Source organism: Ursus maritimus, unplaced genomic scaffold, assembly GCF_017311325.1.
Source record: "Ursus maritimus isolate PB19 unplaced genomic scaffold, ASM1731132v1 scaffold_35, whole genome shotgun sequence".
In the NCBI taxonomy this organism is placed as follows: Eukaryota; Metazoa; Chordata; class Mammalia; order Carnivora; family Ursidae; genus Ursus; species Ursus maritimus.
In genome coordinates, this window is record NW_024426119.1 from 624566 (window position 1) to 646488 (window position 21923).

The following is a 21923-nucleotide window of genomic DNA, read 5'->3' on the forward strand; positions in this document are numbered from 1 at the left end:
GCAGACTCCCTGCTGAGCAGGGATCCCAACGTAGGGCTTGATCCCAGGACCCTGGGATCATGACCTGAGCCGAAGGCAGACGCTCAACGGACTGAGCCACCCAGGCGCCCCTGAAATGGTTGCTTTCTATCCTAAAGTCCTCTAAGTTTAAGACTCGTGTAGCCTTGTTTGAATAAGATGAAACAGCTTTTGAAAAAGGACACACTGGGGTAGACGTTAGCCCTATATCAGTTCCACAAATTTTTAGTCAGGAACGTGCCAGATTTCCTTTGCAAAGCTGAAAGAAAAGCTTACCCTGAAAGTACATTCTGGTGTAATGGGGTCCTTTTGAAATACTATTTAGTATCCTCCGAGAGCTTGGTCTATAAATGTGCTCTTTATCGTGATACCGGCGTACTATTTTTTTGTTTGGTTTTACTTTACTGCTAAGGCCGCTAAGGTCGAAATTCCCACTGCTTGCATATTGATTTGTCTCTAATGATTGCAGGTTGAAGATGACAGTGATGCAGAGACCTATGGAGAAGAGAATGAGGAACAGGGAAATTATTCTAAAAGAAAGATCGTCTCTAACTGGGATCGATATCAAGATATTGAAAAAGAAGTCAATAATGAAAGTGGAGAGTCACAGAGGGGGACGGACTTCAGTGTTCTCCTCAGCTCGGCAGGTATGAGTTCCCGTTGCATGCGTATGGGTTAGTGCCTGAAAGTCGCATAGACCTTGTATTTATGTTCCTTTTAAAGCGGCATTGTAATAACTAGCAGTTCATTTTGTCCTTTGGATTTTAAATTCAAGGAAAGGACAGTATATCTAATGCCTTGCAAGGAAGAAAGATGTTTCTTTAAGTGGAAGCTAGGGATTCCATGTACCGATGTAGAGGGACTTAAGTCCTGGTTGAAATGGATAAAAGGCTTTACGGAAATGAAAAATACTGAACTATGCCCCTCTAAATTTTTTTGATTTCAGAGGAATCAATACTTATGTTTATACAAAGATTTACCAAGCTTCTAGAATATGTGTTCTTTCCCCTTTTATAGCCAGAAATATGCATATTAGTGGATATGCACATCGCAGAGACCTGTGCACCTGAACGTGAAAACTTTTCTGTTTTGCTTTTGGACAGTCTTCTCTCATAAGATGCAGTACTTTCCTTCTCTGGCCAGACTCCACCCTGACTGCTGTGCAGCTGTGTGAGGCTGGGGAGTAGGAGAGCAGTGGCAGGAAGGAATGGAGCAGGCCTGGTTGTGCAGATGGCTGCTTTCTGCTAGGGTGTGGCATGAGGGTGAAAGGGTGGATGGCGGATGGGTTAGTGGTTCTCAGGGGATAGGGCTGGGGGAGGTGGATGTGGTTATAAACAGTTAACATAAAGGGTCCTCGTGGTGCTGCTACTGATCATTATCTCGATTGTGGTGGTAGATACACAACCTGCTCAAGTGATAGAATTGTCTAGAACTTAAGACACGTACATACAAGCGAGTGCAGATAAAGCTGGGAACTCTGAGCAGCACTGGTGGGTAATATCAATGTCAGCGTGTCAGTATTCCGGTGGTGATATTATACTACCGTTTGCACAATGTTGTCACTGGGGGAAACTGGGTCAAGTGGACGGGAGACCTCTCCGTATTGTTTCTTTAAAGTCTTCTGTGAGTCTACGATGACCTCAACAACAAAATATCACCAGGTCAAAAAAATTTTAAAGGAGGAGGAGGTGAGAAGCAGAGACGTAAAGATTTTCAGACAGTTCACTTCGAATTCCCTCTTCCTCCCAACTTTTATGTTGCCGCTGAGTTCAACCTTTCTTTTTTCTCATCTGCCTGTATTTTTGAGTGCCTGTACCAGAGTAAGAATCCGAAAGGGATGAATTCTCTTCCGACTTAGTCAAACCCTTTGAGCAGAAAGAGAACTGTCAGTGGAGAGACTGTGTGAGCGTGAGAAGAGCAAGGCTCAGCCTGGTGTCGTTTTGCTCTGTGTGCCACACACACCGTAACCCCGTTAGTCGGGGTTTGCTGTTGGCATCCAAGTCACTGACTGTTCGGGACCGTTGACACCTCTTCTTGCCGGTCACATGAGTACTTGCCTCTGGTGGCCTGAATTTTGGCCAATTACAGGCTTCTAAGCACTTTTTCTTCAAGGTGGGAGAAAGGTAAAAGGTGGGCTGCTTAGTTTCACTTTCTGTTAGCTGTTCTGCTAAAGGACGTAGGGGAAACTTGAAGTACGGCCATAAGATTAACACGCAAACCTCCTGATTTTCGTTGAACCAAGTGTGTAGTTCGTTACCGGGACAGTGTCTGGCACGTGCAAGATCCTGCATGAATGTTTGAAGGCAATTCAGAATTCGAGTCTGACCTAGCGGTTATGCCCAGTTGGCTTATGATTTTGGTTATGTTAGCATTTTATTTATAACTTAAAACCTGACCCGATTTGGGTCTCCTGTGTCTTTTTCCTGTGGTCTGTCTTTGCTTACTGATTTCTTTCCAGGTGCCTTGTTTATCTGTGATTGATTTCTTGGACGATGACAATTGTCACATCGTCTGATACGTGCTTTTATTTTTTCCCACTCTGCTGGTGATTTATCATTTTCTTTTCACCATGTCCTATGCCTGAGGATATTCGCCATTCTTTCTTCATTGTAGGAGTAGGACTGTATTAGTTTGCTTTTGAGAGATGGACTTCCTTCTGTGATCATAAAATATTAATATTCTCCAGATAGGCTGACTATACTCCTCAGAGTCGCAGACTTGCAGTATACCATATTCACTTGGGTAAATAAATACACAGCCCAGAAAAAACGTGGCTAGTTTGTTAGATGTGCACCTCATAAACTTTTCTAGATATAGCCGAGTTGCTTTCCAAAGTGGAGGTGGGCTAGGATTGCTAGTGTTTGCTGTCTTTGCCAACACATAGTACTGTTCGACTCTTTAACTGTGACCAGTTGACGGAATGGTGTCTAGTTCTGAACAACTATTTGAGTATCCACTACTTCCAGGTATTATTTTAGAGGCCGAGCATATGGCAAAGAACAGAGCAGACAAAAACCCCTCTTCCTGGAGTGAACACTCCACAGGGTGGAGACACGTTAAAGAAAAGATGTTAAATAGTGATGATTGCTTGGGATAGAAATAAAGTGGGGAGAGGCTGTTACAATTTCAGAAAGAGTGGCCAGAGAAGGTCTTACTGAGATGACAACATTTGAATAAAGCCCTGAGGAAGGTGAGCGAGTAAGCGTTGAAGGTATCTGTGGGAGGAGTGCTGCAGGCTAAGGGAATAGCAAGTTCAAAGGCTTTGCGATGGGAGTAGAGAGACTAGCAAGGGCGGCCAGCATGGCTGGAGCCAGGTGAGCAAGTAGGTGATGAGGTCAGAGAGGTATATGTGGCCAGATCATGGGGAGGCTTGTAGACCATTGTAAAGATGGTGGCTTTCACTCGGAGTGAGGTGAGCAGCCACCAGAGGGTTTTGAAGAGGGGCGTGATATAGCTAACTTATATTTAATGGGATCTCTCTCTGTCTGCTGTGTTGGTAGACCAGTTGGAGGCTATTGCAACAATCTAAACAAGCAGGGATGGTGGCCATGGCCAGGGTGGTGGCCATGGAGCTGGTGAAACATGGCTGGCGTCTGGATCTATTTTGAGGGAAGAGCATACAGGACTTGTGGATATGGGGTATGAGATAAAAAGATGTATAAGGATGATGCCAGGTTCTTGGCCTGATAACTACAAGAAGGGAGCTGCCATTGATTGAGATAGGTCAAGCTGTGGGCAGTGCTCAGTTTTGCGTGTGTCAAAGTTGAGATGCCAGTTTGACCTCTGCGTTAGTCAGAGTTCTTGTAGGACATGGATGGCCTGCTCAGTATAATTAGAAAGAAGTTTTAACCAAGGCATCATATACACAAGTATGGGTGGGATGTGGGGAGAGTGCATAGATAGTAGAGCATTGGGAGGGCAGGAAATGGCAGGATGTTACTATCCCTAGTTACTGAAACTCGGGGGGAGAGATTCTTATAGAGCAGTTGACCTTGAGAAGATGAATCACCTTTGCTCCAGGATGTAGCCGGTGAAGGTGATTCCACAGGGAGGGAGACAGGTGAAATAAATACTCTGGTCTTATACTTTTTTTCTTCTTTATTCTCCTGCCAGGGCTTCCCATAATCCTAACCTATTAGCATCCAGAGGGCAAGGGAAGCGTGTTGCTGTCATCCATATAGATCAACCTCCTAGGGCAGAACAGGGAGGAAGAGGAGGAGGGTGAATGTGGAGTGGCAAATGGAAGAGCCCCAGCACAGCATCCAATAGGAAATACCCAGTAGGTTGTTGGATGTAGACCCCCGGGGTGCAGGACCAGGTCTGGCCTGGAGATAGACATTTGGGGGATGACAGTCTGTAGGTGATATTTTAAGTCATGAGGCTGCATGAGATGACCAAGGGGGTTATTAGTAGAAAAGTACTGAGCACTGGACAGCTCAGTGTCTAGAGGTTAGGGAGATGAGAAGGAACCAGCAAAGGAGACTGAGTGTGAGTGGTGGAAGGAAAAACCAGGAAACTGGTATCTTCAGATGTTCTCAGGAAGGAGGGATCTGTGTCAAATGCACTTGATGACATCCAAAAATTGACACTTGACTTTAACAACGCGGGGTTACTAGTGATCTTGGCCAAGAGTAGTTTTGTTGGAGCGGCGGGAATTTAAAAATATGGGAGGAGAGACACTGGAGACAGCAAGTGTAAACACCTCTTCATTTTAAGGAGTTTTGTTATAATCAGAAGGAGAGTGATGGGCTGGTGGGGGAAGTGGGTCAAGACATCTTTTTTTAAAGATGAGAGAAGTAACTGCATGTTTTTTTGTTGATAGAGCGAACCAGAAAAGAGGGCAAAAAAAAATGTGGGAGAAGGTGAGAATTGCTGGATTCATGTTCCTTGGTCCACATGTGGTGATGGAATCCATATTATACAGGTGGTGGGAGTACCCATTGCTAGGGCCTCCGAGCGTTGTTGAACTGTGATCAGAGGAAAGGCCGGAACATAGAGGCAGGGATACGGGTAGGTGGGTTGATGCGACAGGCACTTGAGGAGTTCCCTTCTAACTGCTGCTGTTTTCTTAGTGAAATAAGAATGCTGTGAGTAGGGGTGCCTGGGTGGCACAGCGGTTAAGCGTCTGCCTTCGGCTCAGGGCGTGATCCCGGCATTATGGGATCGAGCCCCACATCAGGCTCCTCTGCTATGAGCCTGCTTCTTCCTCTCCCACTCCCCCTGCTTGTGTTCCCTCTCTCGCTGGCTGTCTCTATCTCTGTCGAATAAATAAATAAAATCTTTAAAAAAAAAAAAAAAGAATGCTGTGAGTAAGGGTCACGGAGGAGTTACTAGAAGTGTGAGAGAGTAGAAGGTAAGAAGTGGTTGTCTACAGGGTGGGAGAATGAACGAAATAGGAAACTGGTCTGGTTGCTGGGTGGTACTAGAGGCCCACTGGAGTTGGTGTTCATGAGTGTAAGGTAAGAAGAGGGGTTGTTCCCCCATTCATTCTGCTGTTTGTGTGCAGGTAGAGGGGTGGAGAGTAGGATTTAATCGCGATAGCCTAGCTAAGCAAATGCCCTGGAAGGAGACAGAAGACAGAGGGTGATTGGACTTCATGCCTTATTTTTTATTCTAGAATGAGCTGTGTGGTGTGTATACCTCTGGTCCCATTCTCAAATGCCATTTTGAAGATGGATCTTTTGCTTAGAATACATCTAGCTTAATGTGTTATTTTCCTAATAGGATTTACATCGTAACAGTGAATCTTTGAGGACGAGTAATTAATTCAAAGAGTGAATTTCTACTGCACAGAGAGTTGGCGTGTATGTACGTATATGTATGTATTCACTTAGGAAGGTAGTATGTCATTTTCCAGTAAAGTCAAAGGTCCAGCTCTTGGACCCTTGGAGGGCACTGTAGAAAGCTCTAGCACACCTGCACCAGGAGACGTGTGAGTGTTCGTAGCGATGTTGATCAGAAGAGCCACAGGTGAGGGCAACTCAGGTGTCCATTCGTAGTGGAGTGAATGCATAAATGGGCGGCAGAGTCTCTCAAACACGCCGTAAAGTAAAAGGAGCACTGCAGAGCCACAAATACCTCCGTACGTGTCCACTTAAAGTTCACACACAAGAAAAAGTAAGCAGTGTTGTTTAGGGAGGCATATTTGGATGGTAAAATGGAAACCAAAGAAATGATTATGGTAAAACTCAGGATTGTGGTCCCCTCTAGTCGAGAGGTGAGGGGTAATGATTGGGGAGGGCGTGTAGCAGGTGTCGGGGTGGGGGGACTTCTGTGATGTTGACAGTCCTCTATTTCTTAACCTGGATGGTCTACTTACATTTGTTGAGTAATTATTCTTTAAATTGTATCTCACCTATTCTTTTATGTGTCTCTCTAGACAAGGGAAGTCTGAAAATGGATTTCTAATGATAGGATTTCAGTTACCTGCACGGACCATGGGGAGCATTGTGGGAGAAGCAGTCCTTCTCGGCACCCCGAGGCCTTGGTCATATAGGCGCCGCCTGCGTGGTTTTGGTCTCTGGCCGTGGGCACTGCCGTCTTATTCCTCCAAGTGGAGGATAAAGGAAGAGGGGACTAGTTTGTTTGAAGTCCCACTTTTGCTGGTAGGATTGGGAGTCCTCAGACATCTTTTCAGGACTTTCTGTAAGCCTCTGAAACAGAGTTGCACCCACAGCTTTCTTTTCGAACAATGTTCTTGCAGTTCTTACTCTCACTTATAGTCAGACATAAGATGTTAGATCTTTAAGTAAGTCCCCCCCCTTTTTTTCAAGTGGTGAGTCATTGAATTCATGCCATAGGCTCTATCTATTCCTTTCAAGAAGTCACAGATAACCAGAGTTAGAAAAATGTTTACAGTGCAAGCAGAATGCAGTGGAGCAATATTGAAGATAAACATGTGGGGAAAAAATCTTTTATGTGCAAGTCTGTAAGCTCTGTTTATTTTCAGTGGAACAAATACAAATGAAATGATTAGTGTGCAATTTGGTCAGCATCATTGTCCATGCATATTTTCATTTCAAGTTATTATGTATTTTCTACAATATAAATTTATGAAAAGTTAATTTTGAGGGGTAGACTTTAATATGATATTTGATCCCCCATCCCCCCATATTCTTTTGCCAGCAATTAGACTAAAAGGGAAAAGAAAGCCTCTTGCTCTAGCAGCCCACGGAGCAGCAAGACAGCTGTATTTGTCCCCATGGACTCAGTTCGGTTTTTTTTTTTTTCTTTTTCTATGGTATGCCTTTTATCAGTTTTTACTGATATATTCTCATTACAAAGACGGTTGAGAAGAAGAACTTTCCCTTTGGTATTTGAATCATTTGAAATAACAGAAACAAAACTATGTTTGCCCTAAAAAAAAAAATAATCATCTTCCTTTGGGTAACAACAACAAAAAGAGGCAAAGCCACAAAAAAAATCTGTCTTACAGGTGGACATTGAAGTGGGCTTAATTTGACTTTCTTTTTTCAGATCTTCAAAGATAAAAGCCACAAAATACCTAGAAATGGGTTTGCCAGATTCCTGGTCTCTGCGCCACTGGGTCTTTTTGGTTGTTTCCCGACAGGTTTTCCTTTGTCTGCTTTTACTGGTCCAGCTGCACCCTTTTCCTCCTGTGACTCGTCCCTCTTCCATGTTCACTTTTTTGCCATGAAACTGTACTTTCCCTGGCGGATTTAATTCCTCTCCCTCTTCCTTCAAATCTCTGACCTTTTCAGTTCCATTTGTTTAGGGATTCTCGTTGATCCTCCATGATATCTTTCGGCGCTGTTTTTCCCCCCACCTCTCCTGGTACCTCCCTCCTCACTTCTTTGTTCCTTAGCTGTAAGTTACCACTCTTGTCTTCCTCGCCTTTATCTAGTGCTTCTTAGCTTTTTCTTTAAATAGAATTACTCCCCCCCCCTTTTTTTTTTTAACTCCTCTGGTAAAAGTCTATCCATTTTATTTCTCCATGATTTGAGAAAAGGAAGTGTGGATCTTTTCAACCAGGTCTGATCATCTACGTCATCCCAGAATTTCAGCACTCAGCTTTCTAGAGGTTTCATTTTAGCATCTAGCTCCTTAATTTAGCTTACACCTTATTTTCTTTCTTCATTTTCTTTTTCCCCAACGTGTCTTCCTGGAAAAGTCTTAGAAGGTCTTTATGCTTTTGGCCTGTGTCTTTATAAACTTTTTAGCAAATTCAATACTATCAGACCCTGCAAATATTGATCCCTTCGTGCTTTGTGTAACGTTGTTTTCATTTGAATAGTTTGTGCTTGACCTTTATCTTCTAATCCTTTCTGTCATCAAGGATCGCATCAGCTGGAAAGCCTTTCATGCACACGGATCTGTTTTTACATCATTTTTAATACTCATCAGTCATTGGAGAGACATTTTATACTCATTAGACAGGTTCGTGTGGAGAGCTTCTGATGTTAGCTTTATTTTTATTTCCGCAGGTCTTGTCTTTGATTTGCTCAGTGCTTCCATTACATTAAAATCTGTCATTAGGGAGTTCCCCTGTTGGATTTTAGTATCTCCAGGGGAACCTGCCTTTCATCCAGTGTGATCTGTCCCCTTTAAAAGCTTGTCTCGTGGCAAATTAAAGTCACTAAGATAATTCTTGATTTGATGACCGATTTTGGTCCCGGAGTAGCCGTTTTGTCACAATCCGCGCTTGCCGCTATGCGGCTGCCTTTCTGGTCCTTATCCTGCCGAGCTGGGCCATTGGATCACTGGCAGTGACTACAGGTCTCCAGCTCATTTTTAATAATTGAATGTTTAGATTATTAGATAATGTAGATTATTCTTACTAGAAATATCTTAATGAGAGGATATGAGTGCATCTTTTTGAATTTGACTTGTATTCCTGATACTGTTCTGGTTGCTAAACGTCTAACTAGCCGCATATCAAATCTACATGCTACGTTCTAATAGCATCTAGCATATTCCTCTCAACTGCTGCTGTCTCCTGGCTGTTAATTCATATAGACTCATACATCCTTGAAAAAAAGAAATGCCATAATTTAAAGGGGAGTTTGGGGAAGCCGAGCAAATAAAGGCTCATGATCAATGTCCTATTTAAGTGGAAGTTGATAAGGTTCTCTTTACTTGCTCTAGAGAAAGTGCATTCCCTCCGTATTCTCCTAACTGTAATTGATACTATAGTAATAACAGGTTCCGATTACGTGATGGTGAGATTTGATATAAAACTGATATGTAAGGTTTCATCGTGTCAAGAAGATTAAGTCTGATTATTAATAGAATACTTTCCGTAAAGTACTGAAAAGTAGAATGGGGAAAGTCCAAGTTTTATAATAAAGGCTACTGTAACAAGAATTACAAAAGGAGGGGCACCTGGGTGGCTCAGTCCGTGAGTGTCCGACTCTTGGTTTCCACTCAGGTCGTGATCTTATGGGTCCTGGGATTGAGCCCCACATCAGGCTCTGCGCACAGTGGGGAGTCGGCTTGAGGTTCTGTCCCCTACCCCTCCCCCCCCCGCTCACTTGTTCTCTCTTTAACTGTCTAAAATAAACAAATCTTTAATAATAATAATGGTAGAATAACAGTTATTTGGTAAAGCCTAATGAAGGTCAGCGTACAACCTCTTGTGCTATAAAAAGCATGAAACACGTGAATTCAGAGGCTCTGAGTTGGGATTAAGGTTAATAACCCTTAGGATTGTGAAAGTGAAGTCCTGTTGCAGTAAGTGGAGCTGAAGTGTGGTAATGTATTCTGGTGGTGGACCGGAAGGAGCGCTTGACTGGTGGGTGTCCGCTCCTCCGGGTCATGGTTCTGGCTGTCACTTACTAGGTACATGACCTTGAAGGAGTGAAACTCTTGAAACCTCTTTTTTTTTTTTTTTTTTTTAAGCTCTGAATTAGAAATCATACCTGCCTTGCTTTACGACAGGGTGGTTGTGAGGGTCATGGGGAATTCTTTGAAAAATGATCAAGTGCTGTACAAAAGTCAGTAATTATTTCATAGGCGAAGAAAAGAGAGCTGTTGGGTTAGAATATGCTGTGTAAGTGTGTTGGGGGAGGGGAGCTCATTGTCCTCGGGTCTGTTCCATCCAACACTGTTGAAGCAAGAGAAAAGAAACTAATTGGATACTTTAGATGGAAAAAAAAAAAACCTTTAAATGTACCTTTTCTGATCAAAAGGTAATATCCTCAAAAGATTAAAATACCTGTAGGAAACTCCATCGTGTATTCCTAGTGTGTTGTCATACCCAAAATGGAATGGAAAGAATGCCTTCACAGGACTGGTTATGAGGATGTTATATTGGTCTCAGAATTTTCAGCTAAGAATGAGGTTGATGTAAATGAAATATCAATACGTACTGCTAACTTAGTGACTGAGTGTGCTGTCCGTTTCCGAAAGAGTAGTGAGGATGTCAACATACTACTGCCCATAATTTGTGGTGAGCATTCTTCCTGGAAATTAAATCTGCCTCTTAGATGTTTACTTGGCACTTGCAAAAGGGACTTCGTAGAGAACCTCTCGGTCATCACTGGCCCTTGAATGTTGCCTCCTATGTATTGTACACGAAGGGAAACATTCCATTTTTCATACTAATACTGCTGGTCTTTTAAATCATGAAGTTTTAGAAAGTTTAACTGTTCTCTTCATCTCTTCATCCACTACTTGTTAGCTACATGGATAATTTATGTAGTTTTAGTATTTACCTTCTGAATTCTGTGGTTATAGAGAGTTTTCTGCCTTCTGTTTATTTTTTAAAAATTTATTACACCTTCAGTGGGGGGGAGGGACAGAGGGGCAAGCAGATGCCCTGCCAAGTGGGGAGCCCAACGTTGGTCTCAATCCCAGAACCCTGAGATCATGACCTGAGCCGAAGTCAGACACTTAACCGACTGAGTCACCAGGTGCCCCATTGTCTTCTATTCATAGAGTTTAATCTTTATAAAAACTTATAGTGCAATTTGAGGTTATCATGAATAACTATGAATAACCAAAATTAATAGAATGCTAAGTTTGTTATCCTGACTTTCTCCCTCCGCGGGGGGAGTACTACGTGAGTCACATCTGTCAGCCAATCGGGCACCTGGGCTTTCTGGTGTTCTGCTGTTTAGAGAATAGTAGAAACTTTCAGTTTTAGAGCTAGAATAATCCTTGGTGATAATTCTTTCACTGAACATTTCTTGAGCTTCCCTTATTGAACACTTCTTAGAAACGAGCAGAATGAAACTAGAAGATTAAGTGACTGTGTATATGGTGACAGTATGGAGCAGTTGTCTTTGGCTTCAGATTCGGCTTCTAATCCCTCAATTAGCACATCCTCCAGTGGGTCATACATCGAGCCGGGTGCTGAGAGTACGGAAGTGCCTAAAACCTACTCCCGCCGTACAGAAGGTTGTTGGGCGAGGCAGTGTACCACAGGCCCTGAGCATTCCTGCATGTGCTTGATGGCCGTGTCAAGAAGGCGGGACCCTGACTGCTCTCTACCTGGGGCAGCAAGCAGCCATGCGAGAGGGGGTAACGTCTCCCCCAGACAAAGATCAGGCTTGCTTCCAATTATTGCGAGAGCAGTGAATCCGCTAAGCTTAGTGTTCCTCTCCTGAAATGTCGTCCATGGCATGTGTTACATGCTTCCACAATGTGTTCTTTGAAATCCCCCCCCGAGATGGAGCGGGCAAGGGGAACCAGCGCAAATGAAAACAGAGCCGCGGCTACTACTTTTGCCAAGAATAATCCAGGCCTTGGTCTGTGATCCGGGAGTCTCAGGTCTTCCGCCAACATCCACGAAACAGTAATGGGCTAGCTTCTTATCTTTCAGACAGGATAAAATCTCAGCCCCTGCATAGTTCTTGGCATATACCACTTGTGAGGTGACAGAGATGAGGAAATTGACAATGACAGGTCAACTCAATTTGAGAGGCCCAGAGTGCAGTGCGACAATCAAGGGACAGCACCCAGTTCAGCTTGCAGAGGTCAGGGAGGCTTTCTGAGTGCATTGCTCTTAAGCCGATCATACCAGATTGTATGTCTGTTGAGGGCAGGTCTTTTTTCTTTAGCATATGGCACAGTACGCAGCACACGGTTTGCAGCTATGAAGCTTGCAGAATGGATGAGTAAGCTGCTGTGTGGGGTTATTGGGTGTGGTGTAGTGCATCAGAAAGCCCTGCGTCTGCTATCAGAGTTGTGTCCTTTTCAAGGCCTGAAGTCCCGAGGAGATATTGCTCAGTGAAAAGCAGCTCATTCTGTAGGCCGACGGAGTCTATTTCAGCAAGTGAGGAAGGTGGTTGAGTTGCAGAATATCTTGTACGTGGGTTCAGTTACTACTAAGTGACCTTAAGGACCAGTTATTTATTTTTTGAACTTTTTATTTTCTCATACTTCGTAGATTTTTTAGAAGAGTTGCAAAGACAGTGCAGAGAGTTCACATATACCCTTCATCTAGCTTCTCTTAATGTTAGAATCTTACGTAACCATAGCGCATCTATCAAAAATAAGAAATTAAGATTGTTATATTATGGACTTTGACTTTCCCCATTTTTTTCCCCAATGATGTTCTTTTTCTGTTCCAACTTTGGATACCACACTGTAAGTTAAGTTTGGATATCCACGCTGTAAGTTAAATCTGCTTAGTTTCCACTAATTTGTAAGTTTCTCAGTCTTTTCTGGACTTGACACTTTGAGGAATAGTGGTTAGGTATTTTGTAGAATGTCCCTCAATTTGGGTTCTTCTGATGTTTTCTCGTGGTTTGGTGGTAGATTTTGGGAGATGGTGATGTGGCTTTCTTGTTGGGTCATATCAGTGGACACGTGATATCAATATGACTTCTTACTAACAATATTAATTTTGATCACTTGATTAAGATGGTGTCTGCCAAGCTTCTCCAGTGTAAAGTTACTTGCCATTCTCTTCAGTAGAAGCGAGTGACTTGACCCCACTCATACTCGGGCTGCGGGTTGAGCTTCACCTACCAGAGGGAGGAGTGTCAAGGCATTTTGGGTATAAATTAAAGCAATGACAGTAAATAATATCTTGGAAATATTTTGAGTCTGTGCAAATCTTGTTTCTCCTTAAAGATTTAGGGGAACCAGCTCTCTAAGAATGAGGCTAAGAATTGCCTGAGACAAGAGGTCAAGCTATAATGACCATATACTTCACCTTTTTCATTTATGGTTTCTTGTAGAGCTGTAAATGTATATATAAGTGTAAATTATAAATGATATTTCTGTGTCACTGACCCTTCTGTGCATTTCATTAAAGAGTAGATGCACGTACATTAAACAAATAGGGTGAATGAAGGTACATTTGTGAAACAAGGTAAAACATCTGTAATTGACTTTAATATCTTCCTCATTAATCAGTTAAAAAATGCTTATTTTATCTCCTAGCATTTGTTGGCTACCGAGTAAGAAGGTGTGTGTGTGTGAGAGCGCGCGTGTGTGAGAGCGCGTGTGTGTGAGAGCGCGCGTGTGTATGTGTGCGTGTGTGAGTGAACGAGTAGCTACATTCCAAGTGACTTCTATGGCAGTGGTTTAGCTGTCAAATTGCATTTCATCTTTGGGAGATTTGGCTTTTTAACTATATGTTATTGTGTTGCTCCAGAACAGATTTTAGTAGTGAGCTATTCTCAGAAATATTTTCATTTATTTCCTCCTTTTTTCCCCCCAGAGCACAGCATTTCTAATTCTTGGGGTCATCAGAGTAGGGGGTTGGGTGGGGCCTGAATGGAGAGGGAGTGATCTTGCAGTAGTTTGCAATGGAGAAGGCAACATTGTTGGGAAATGTTATCAGGGCCAACTTTTGGATTAGGCTGAATAACAGTAACTACGTTAATTTGGGGGGTAGGGGTAGAAGAGGTGTAGGCATAAACAAATGTGTTAGCAGTTCTTATTTCTAGAGCCCCTGGCTGGGTATCTGGTACTTACGTATAACGTTTCAATTTCAAAGTAACCTTGCAAGGTCAGTATTAGACAGTTTTACAGAGGAAGCAAATTCAACTCAAGGGAGTTAGATATCTTGCCTAATGTCACATACCTAGTACAGGATGGAACCGTAGTATGAATTTCTGTCAGTCTGATTCCAAAACCCAGTATTCTTTATACTGAGCTCTTGCTTTCTGCACAGTCGGCTGTGCAGCGGTAGGCTCTACTGGTAGATTCTGTGGAAAACGAGATGTTTCACAGCGTGGGAATAGTTCTTTCCCCTGCCCCCACTTCGTAGTGAAACAGCAAAATGCGTACGACGTGTGCACAACACACACACTCACACGTACCCCTTTCAGCTACTTTAAAAAAAAAATCGTGGGATAGTTTGGCACCTTTTGGTCTGGTCATGACAGTGGAAACATTGCTCTTATTACTAGCTATGTGTGTCATTTAAACTGAAAAATCTGGAAAGCAAAATATGGATTCATTTCATCTCTCTGACTTGTATTATGACAGAGGTATTCAGGAGCTCTACTATGGAAATGAGTTTTCTTTGACTGCTGGTAATTATTAGCTCAAGCAAAAGAGCTGCTTTGTGTTAAGCTGTGTGTGCCGTGGGTGTGTAAACGAGCTTCATCTGCTGTATACTCAGAAGCGTGACAAGGCATCACTAGTGTTAATATTTTTCGCATTACCTATTGGATTTTTTATTTAGATATCTTCTCCCCATAATTCTGAGAAAAAACCGAGAGGGATTGCTGCCAGGGCTTGGAGGAGCCTTAGAAGTTGTGATGTATAGACATACATAAACCCATTTGAACCTCAGTAGCCCATTGAGCATTTTTGCAATTTGATGATTCTGATTTTAATGTAGAGAGTACTTATTTACAAAGTGTTTCTGAATCCCAGGCTAGTCTTTTTTGAGTTTTGATTGGAGGTTCTAGTGATAACATTTTTAGGGTTGGCTAGGTTTCACTCCATGAGATAGATCTATATCTATATCTAGATACACATAATATAATATCAATGTCCACGGTATTGCAAGTTAGTAAACTACCCTTGAAGATTTAATTGGCATACGGTGTAGGGATTTGGGAGCTAGCTGTGGAAATTGCCCGTACCTTGACTTAGAGCAGGAAGTAGTTTGGGGTTCTCTCTGTGTACAGACATAATGAGAAATGGGCCAGGTTGTGGGGCAAGTTTTATCTTTAGATGTCTGCCTCTTTTGTCCTCTTTTCTTTCCCATTTAGGTACCTGACTGACCGTCGTCATGCCCAAGGTCTTTATGTACTCGTTTATGCTTTGCCTGTTCTCCTGGCACCGCTCTCAGGAAACCCATACGTGTACAGTTAACATTTGTACCTCGTGTTCACGTTGTACGCGGCCGTGAGGCCACAGCTGGAGACGTGGGAGGGGACGTTGTTTGGGAGGCAGTCCATCGGACTGTTCATGTGTGGGACTATGTGCCAGGGCACCTTTGTGTAAGGAAAGCGACAGGTAAAGTGACATCATTTTAGAACAGGCTGCTTGGTAAGGTCATGTCAAGTTACAACATTCCCAGGCACTGGTGCTTGAAGGGTACGCTGCTAACAAAAATATTATTAAATCCACTCTGTGTAGGAGTGTGCGTGTCTGTCAGCTCTACAGTATAATTCCTAAATAAGAATTTGCCGCTCCTGATGTAACTTTAAAATCATGTATCTTCAGCTCTACCTGTTTGATAACCTGGTGTCTCCTCCCCACTGTGCCTGGTTGCTAGGAGCCATTCTAGTTTACCATGGTGTCGTTTAAAAAAAGCACTAATTCAGCGAGAGTATCTTAAATTTTCTTCCCTGTTATCTTTAAGCTTTTTTTTTTTTCAACACCCAAAATCATAGCGAAAAAGTGAGTTGTTTGTTAGTTTATTCTCTGGGTTTCAAAACATCATTGCATCATGAATTCATAGCTAGAACAAGTTAGTGTTCATCTGAATGGTTTCTTCTAATTCCAGTTTAAAATCTCTCGAATTGCTCCTATTCTACTGACCAGCAGTTTTCATAAGGAAAATATACAGCCACATGTAAGTTGCTTTTTTCTTGATCACTTAAGGTCCCTATCGCCTCTCTGCGCATGCCCTTTAAGATTCCCCAGAGTGCCAAGTGAACTGCTGTCAGTTAAGTTGGTGTGTTCTGAATCTTCAGTGTCTTTTTTCCCTTCAGTCTTCAAAAGGCAGCATAGAATGCACACTCTGGAGACAATCTTAGATGGCGTTTGGTTCAAATCTTTCACTTTTCAGATGGGGGCGCTGAGGCTCATATAGGTTGGGTTTTAACCTAAAGCTGTAGATACTTGGAGGTGAATTGCTCAGATAATTTCTTTTCTGTATGTTCATAGTGCAGTGTCTGAGTCACAGCAGTAGGCACCCCCAATGAATTCAATTTTTATTTTGGAGAGGAATTTGAGAGTTGATTCCCTTGGAGTTGTGTCCTTTGGCGCAAACTCTAGTCAAATTGGTATGCAGAGAGGAGGTCGAGATGACTTTTTCAGAGTTAAAAATTGTGGATATTCTCAAGTATGTAGACCTTCCTAAACAGGCTTGTGTAGGATCGAAAAGCAACCCGGACGGTTGTATAAGCCAAAAGGCCCCACCCATCATTTGCTCTTTTGTCTGCCTGGTTCTGCTAGTCCTACTCCCTACTCTGGCCCGATGTGGACATTTATCTCCTTCTTCTATCTTTCTTTCACATTTGCTCTTGTGAGAATGGAGGCTTCTGGGCAAAAGTATTACTCCACTGGTTTTCTTGTTTGTAAGTTCTGGCCTTCTAATGTTTCTTGGGTGTAGGAACCAGGGGAAAGGAAAAGACAGGCTGATTTCTGTTTTTCTCAGACTCTTTAGGGACCAGTCTGTATAATTTAATTTTTATTTCGGGATTTGTTTCCGATTTTTAAACAGTCTAGAACCGCAGCACGTTCAGGGGTGCTCAGGAAATACTGCCAATCCATAGGTGCCGCTTTGTTTGGGACGGCCAGTCTGCCCTGGGTCTCTGCATACAGGACGTTTCCTTCTGTCTTTCGAAGCGTCCTGGAGGGAGAGCGAGCATAGGATTGTGCTGCGTGAGGCCCCCGGGTTGCACAACAGCCCGATTCTCAGTATGCGGTCCCAGCCTCCTACCGAGAGCAGGTGACTGCGCAACATTGGAAGTTACTGTGACACGCAGTGGCTTATGTGCTTATGAGTGACGGTGAGGGGAGGGTTTGTTGGCATCTGTCTCATCTTCAGCACGTGCTGGACTGTCCCTCAGACGGCCTTTCTGAGGTAGCAGTATAGGAGAAACCCTGTCTTTGAAGGTGAGCATATTGGAGCTCGTTCTCATTGTTATCCTGAAGGCATGCTTCTCTCTCACTGTAAGGAGTCCAGCCTCTGGGTTCCCTTCATATGTGGTTATTATGATTTTTATGGATTTTGTTTCTAAAAGGGGAGTGGCTGGGTTTTTCCGGCTGCCCTTACAGTGAGGTAATGCACATTTTCAACTTCTCTAGCTCTTTGGTACCAACTGGAGCCCCAAACACACTTTTATTTACTCATTTTACAAGATGTAAACCTTGCTATAACTAGTTTGTGCCTTTGTAACCATGAGTATAGGTATGTCTTTGCTACATAAGAAATTACTGGTAAGAATTGGTTTTCTTCTCAAGGGACCTTGTAATATTGATTACTTCCATTCAGGATGTCACTTCGCCACAGGAGGCTGGCACAGGGAGGGGGTAGGGAGGATGTGGGAAAAGAAATTAGCCTATGGTTCTATGGTCTAGGACATTTGTTTCAAAAGTTTGGTTGGGTGTCTGAGATAGGAAGGGTACATATTTTTTAAAAATGTCTTGGTCTTGGTATTTATGCTAACATAAAATATTTGTAATGAAGATAGCTGTATAATTATGGCTACAGAAGTTCTCTCTCCTGACTTAAAAATCTTAATAAAGATGTGTAAATTATAGCTGGCTCCTGACGTAGTTATCTCAAGGAATAAAGTTGCAGAGTTGTTTTTCTTCCAAGACCTATTTATGGAGGGGCAGTAAAAAAAAAAAAATCGGATGCAAAAATGGCAAAAGTTGGTATTTGTTAGGCGGTAAGTACGTGGGTGTTGGTCATCTGTTTGAACTAATTCCTAATAAAATACTTTAAAATAGGGGCGCCTGGGTGGCCCTTGAATTTCGACTATAACAGCATCACACACATCCCATTAGTTGTTGGTAAAGTGGTATATATGATATAACAAGGATAATAAAAATTTAAAAAGCATTTACTTTTTTAAAAAATCTGACAAAGAAATCTAGTCTTACTTCTTTGTTTCAACTTTATTAGTCCACGAGGGAAAAAAGTACTTATACAATTATTACTACTATTTCTTCCAAAATTACCATATGTAAGTCCAATAATATTTTCTCTATCGGAAGTACAGGGCTCAAAAATGAGATGGAAAAATTCTCAAAACACTCATCTTCCACAAGAATCAATAGTGAAAATATCTCCCGCATCTTCAGATATTATTAATAGCACCTTTAGGAGTGACACTAAATATAGGGGCGCCTGGGTGGCACAGCGGTTAAGCGTCTGCCTTCGGCTCAGGGCGTGATCCCGGCGTTATGGGATCGAGCCCCACATCGGGCTCCTCCGCTATGAGCCTGCTTCTTCCTCTCCCACTCCCCCTGCTTGTGTTCCCTCTCTCGCTGGCTGTCTCTCTCTCTGTTGATTTCTCACGCTGAATTGGGAGTCCCATTATGACAAATTCTTGTTTCATTTTCATGCCTTACTTCTTGATTGCATATGATATAATTTTCTGAGATGCTGTTAATTTTGCTTGTTTCTAGGTTATTCTAACCCAAAGTATAGATGTTTATTTTTTCTTTTTTTTAAGGAGTAGGAGAATGAATTTATTTTATTCATTTTACTTATTTTTTTAAAGTAAACACTACGCCCATTCGGGGGTTCAAACTCACCACCCCAAGTTCAAGAGCCACATACTCCACTGACTGAGCCAGCCAGGCGCCCCAAATTATAGACGTTTAATCCTTGTTTATCTGCTTGTAGTTTATTTGAATCCTAGGTCTTGGTTGCCTGGTCATTGTTGAGACAACAGAGTAATGGAGTAGCATTCTGCATGTCTGAGCAGCCGTGTTTGGCAGCCTGTGCCCACTTGGGCTAGAAAAAGCTCTTGCTTGACGTAACTCCAGCCAGGAGTTTTAGACCAAGTGGCAAGGTCTGTATGGAATCAAACAAGTGTGTTAAAATAGAGAAGAATACCTTTGTGGATCCTCTAGGTGGCAGAACAATTACAACAAATGCGCTTTAGGAGCTGTTCCAAGAAGTGAAGAGGGGAGGGCGCAGGAGAGATGGCACGACAAGGGCTGTTCTGTGCTTTCTGTCCGGACCCAACCAGGTTTTATGTGCTCTAGGTCTTGCTTTTATGTATTTTATGTCTTGATGTTTTATCTAAGATCTTGTTTGAAACAATGTAACACTGCTAAAAAAAAAAAAAGAGAGGGGGGGGAGGGTCAAAAAAAAAAAGGCAAGAGGGTGTGGAAGCTCAAAAAGATCGCGAGCTGTGTCTATCAAACCAGGCTCAATAAATGCGTTTGTCCACGTGCCCTGAGCACTTCCAGAGACGGTAGCTGACTCCACCCCAGCCCACATGTTGATGGATTCTCGAGCAATGCCGGCCTACTTGAATACCTTCTTACTTTGGATTCTATCATAGAAGATAATGTGCCGCATAGGCTCTAGCCTGTACTCGCTTTGAAAGAGATCACCATTGTTGATACAGATTTATCTGTTAAATCTGATACCGTGGCTTTCAAACTCAAAGGAAATTTGACTTAGATACTTGCATAGATTTATTCTTCACACAGAGAGAACACAGAATAAATATAAAATATTTAAGCATGTTACCTCCCCCACTCTTATCTTTGGATGAATCAGAAAGCTGACTGTAGTTAGTATCTCTTCAATTTCTCTTGCAAAATGCTTATCCAAATTCTTCTGTAATCACTTTTGAACAAACAGCAAGACCTATTTAGATCCTCTTGGACAATTGAAGAAATTCTGATCACAATATGGTATGGCAAAATGTGATTGCCATATATCAAATACAGCAAAAGTATAAGGGGATTAATTTCCTATCCTGTATTTGTAACCTCATGATATTATTTAGTATACTTAACAGATCTGATTTGTTTATAGCTATTAGTTCAGTATTACTCCTCCAAAAAGTTCCCTCCTTGAGACTTTGCTGGATTTGTCCTGTTTTCTCACTACCAGTGAACCTGGGGTATATTTTAGAATCCTCATTCTTCCACCTTTCTGATGAGCTTGTACTTGAGAATGTCTTAAGACACATTTTCACATTCATTTTAACACAGCTATTGATTAACTAGTTCTGTGCTTGGAAATAATGAGATGTGGTCCTCAATCTTGAGGCCCTCACCCACAAGGATGCAGACTTTAGTAGGCAAGATAAGTATATAAATGGATTTTCAATACAATTGAACGAGGTGTTATAGAAGAGGCATTATCAGGGGCACCTGAGTGGCTCAGTTGGTTAAGTGTCTGACGATTTCGGCTCAGGTCATGATCTCAGGGTCATGAGGTTGGCTCTGTGCTGGGCATGGAGCTTGCTTAAGATTCTCCCTCTTCCTCTGCCCCTCCCCGCCTCCCTCTCTTGGGGAAAAAAAAAGTGTTATCAGAAGTGCTGTAAAAGTTCCTCGACAACTCTAGGTATCACCACAGCTTACCCACAGTTACTGCATGCAGAGGACTGTGTCTCTGCAACACATAGGAAGGGAGACCTGGAGTAGAACCACGTCATGCACGAAGCCTGATAGATTTAGATTATACACCAACCAGCATATTTAGGCTATTGCACCAAGAAGATTCTATAAACAGCTGAACATTTTTATTGGGATAATTAAACTGGAAACCGACTTTTGCTACTCAAAGAACACATGATTCAATGCAACATGAATATAGTGATAAGCAGTAAATAGGAGGGCGTGTGTATTCTAAAGACACCAGTGTAACCTCAAGCCTTAGGTCTATAAAGGTGGTAATGTTTTCTGACCGATCTGGATTCTTGAGTTATTTTACTAATGCCTCCAATGCCACGTGAAACATGGAGGATGGCAGGATCTTCAAACAACTGTTGACAATCAGCTGATAGTCATTAGCCAGTACATAGGACTGGATAGATGCTTTAATAATTCTGTAATACACCGTCGTTTGAAGCAGACTGTGACTGGAGATAACAAATGTCAGTTTGCCTTGTAGATATTCATGAGTTATTATTTAAAAATATCTTTATATAGGCTCTGACTCTAGGAGGCTGACACAAATGACTGCTATTTTGCACCTTACCAAGGGATAAACTACACATGTGTTCAACGCAGAAGAATCGGTGGTTTTGCTTTGTCCTTTGCAGCCAGAGCCGCCTAAGACGTAGAGGAGAGATGGTTCATTTATGTACATGGGTTGGTAAGAAGAGCTCTCGTGTGGTCTTCTTTGTTGAGCCCTAAGTCCTAACTTACTTTTATTTCTGCAATTTTTTGAAGACTTTGATAGAACACAGTGATTCTCCTTATTAAAGAGCTATTCCTTTTATTTTAGGAATTGTTTTTCTTAAAAGGATGTTCACAACCCTTCCCTGCCCCATGTTATCATACTAGTTGATATGCTGTACACTAACTTATGTCGTGGGATCGCTGTGTGACTTAGGAGTCCCTTTCTCATTTGGAGCACTTCATTCCCACTGTGGGAAGAGTAGCAGTTTTTCTCTGGGGACCAGGGTGAAATTTGCGTAGATTCCTCTGTTCTCTACGTTCCTTTTCCATTACTGTCTGGTTGCTTACTGGTACTTTCCTTCCTTCCATTTTATCATCTGAGTTTTAGTAACACGATGTTTACTCCCTCTTTTAAATTATTAATGAAGTAAGCTGTGAAATGGCACTTTTATCTTTAATAGTTGATGCTGTAAAAGTGACAAATGCAA

General features: G+C 42.3%; 1 protein-coding gene and 1 pseudogene across 2 annotated transcripts in view; one reads left to right on the forward strand and one right to left on the reverse strand.

Moving 5' to 3' along the window:
* AVEN (apoptosis and caspase activation inhibitor) overlaps positions 1 to 21923 on the forward strand; it is a 162218-nt gene that overhangs the window by 40944 nt on the left and 99351 nt on the right. For both annotated transcript variants that reach the window (XM_040620427.1, XM_040620428.1), the window contains exon 2: positions 488 to 665. In XM_040620427.1, the coding sequence (XP_040476361.1) occupies positions 488 to 665 (178 nt within the window). The remainder of the gene's footprint in view (positions 1 to 487; positions 666 to 21923) is intronic.
* Positions 5314 to 8664, reverse strand: LOC121100232 (annotated as a pseudogene).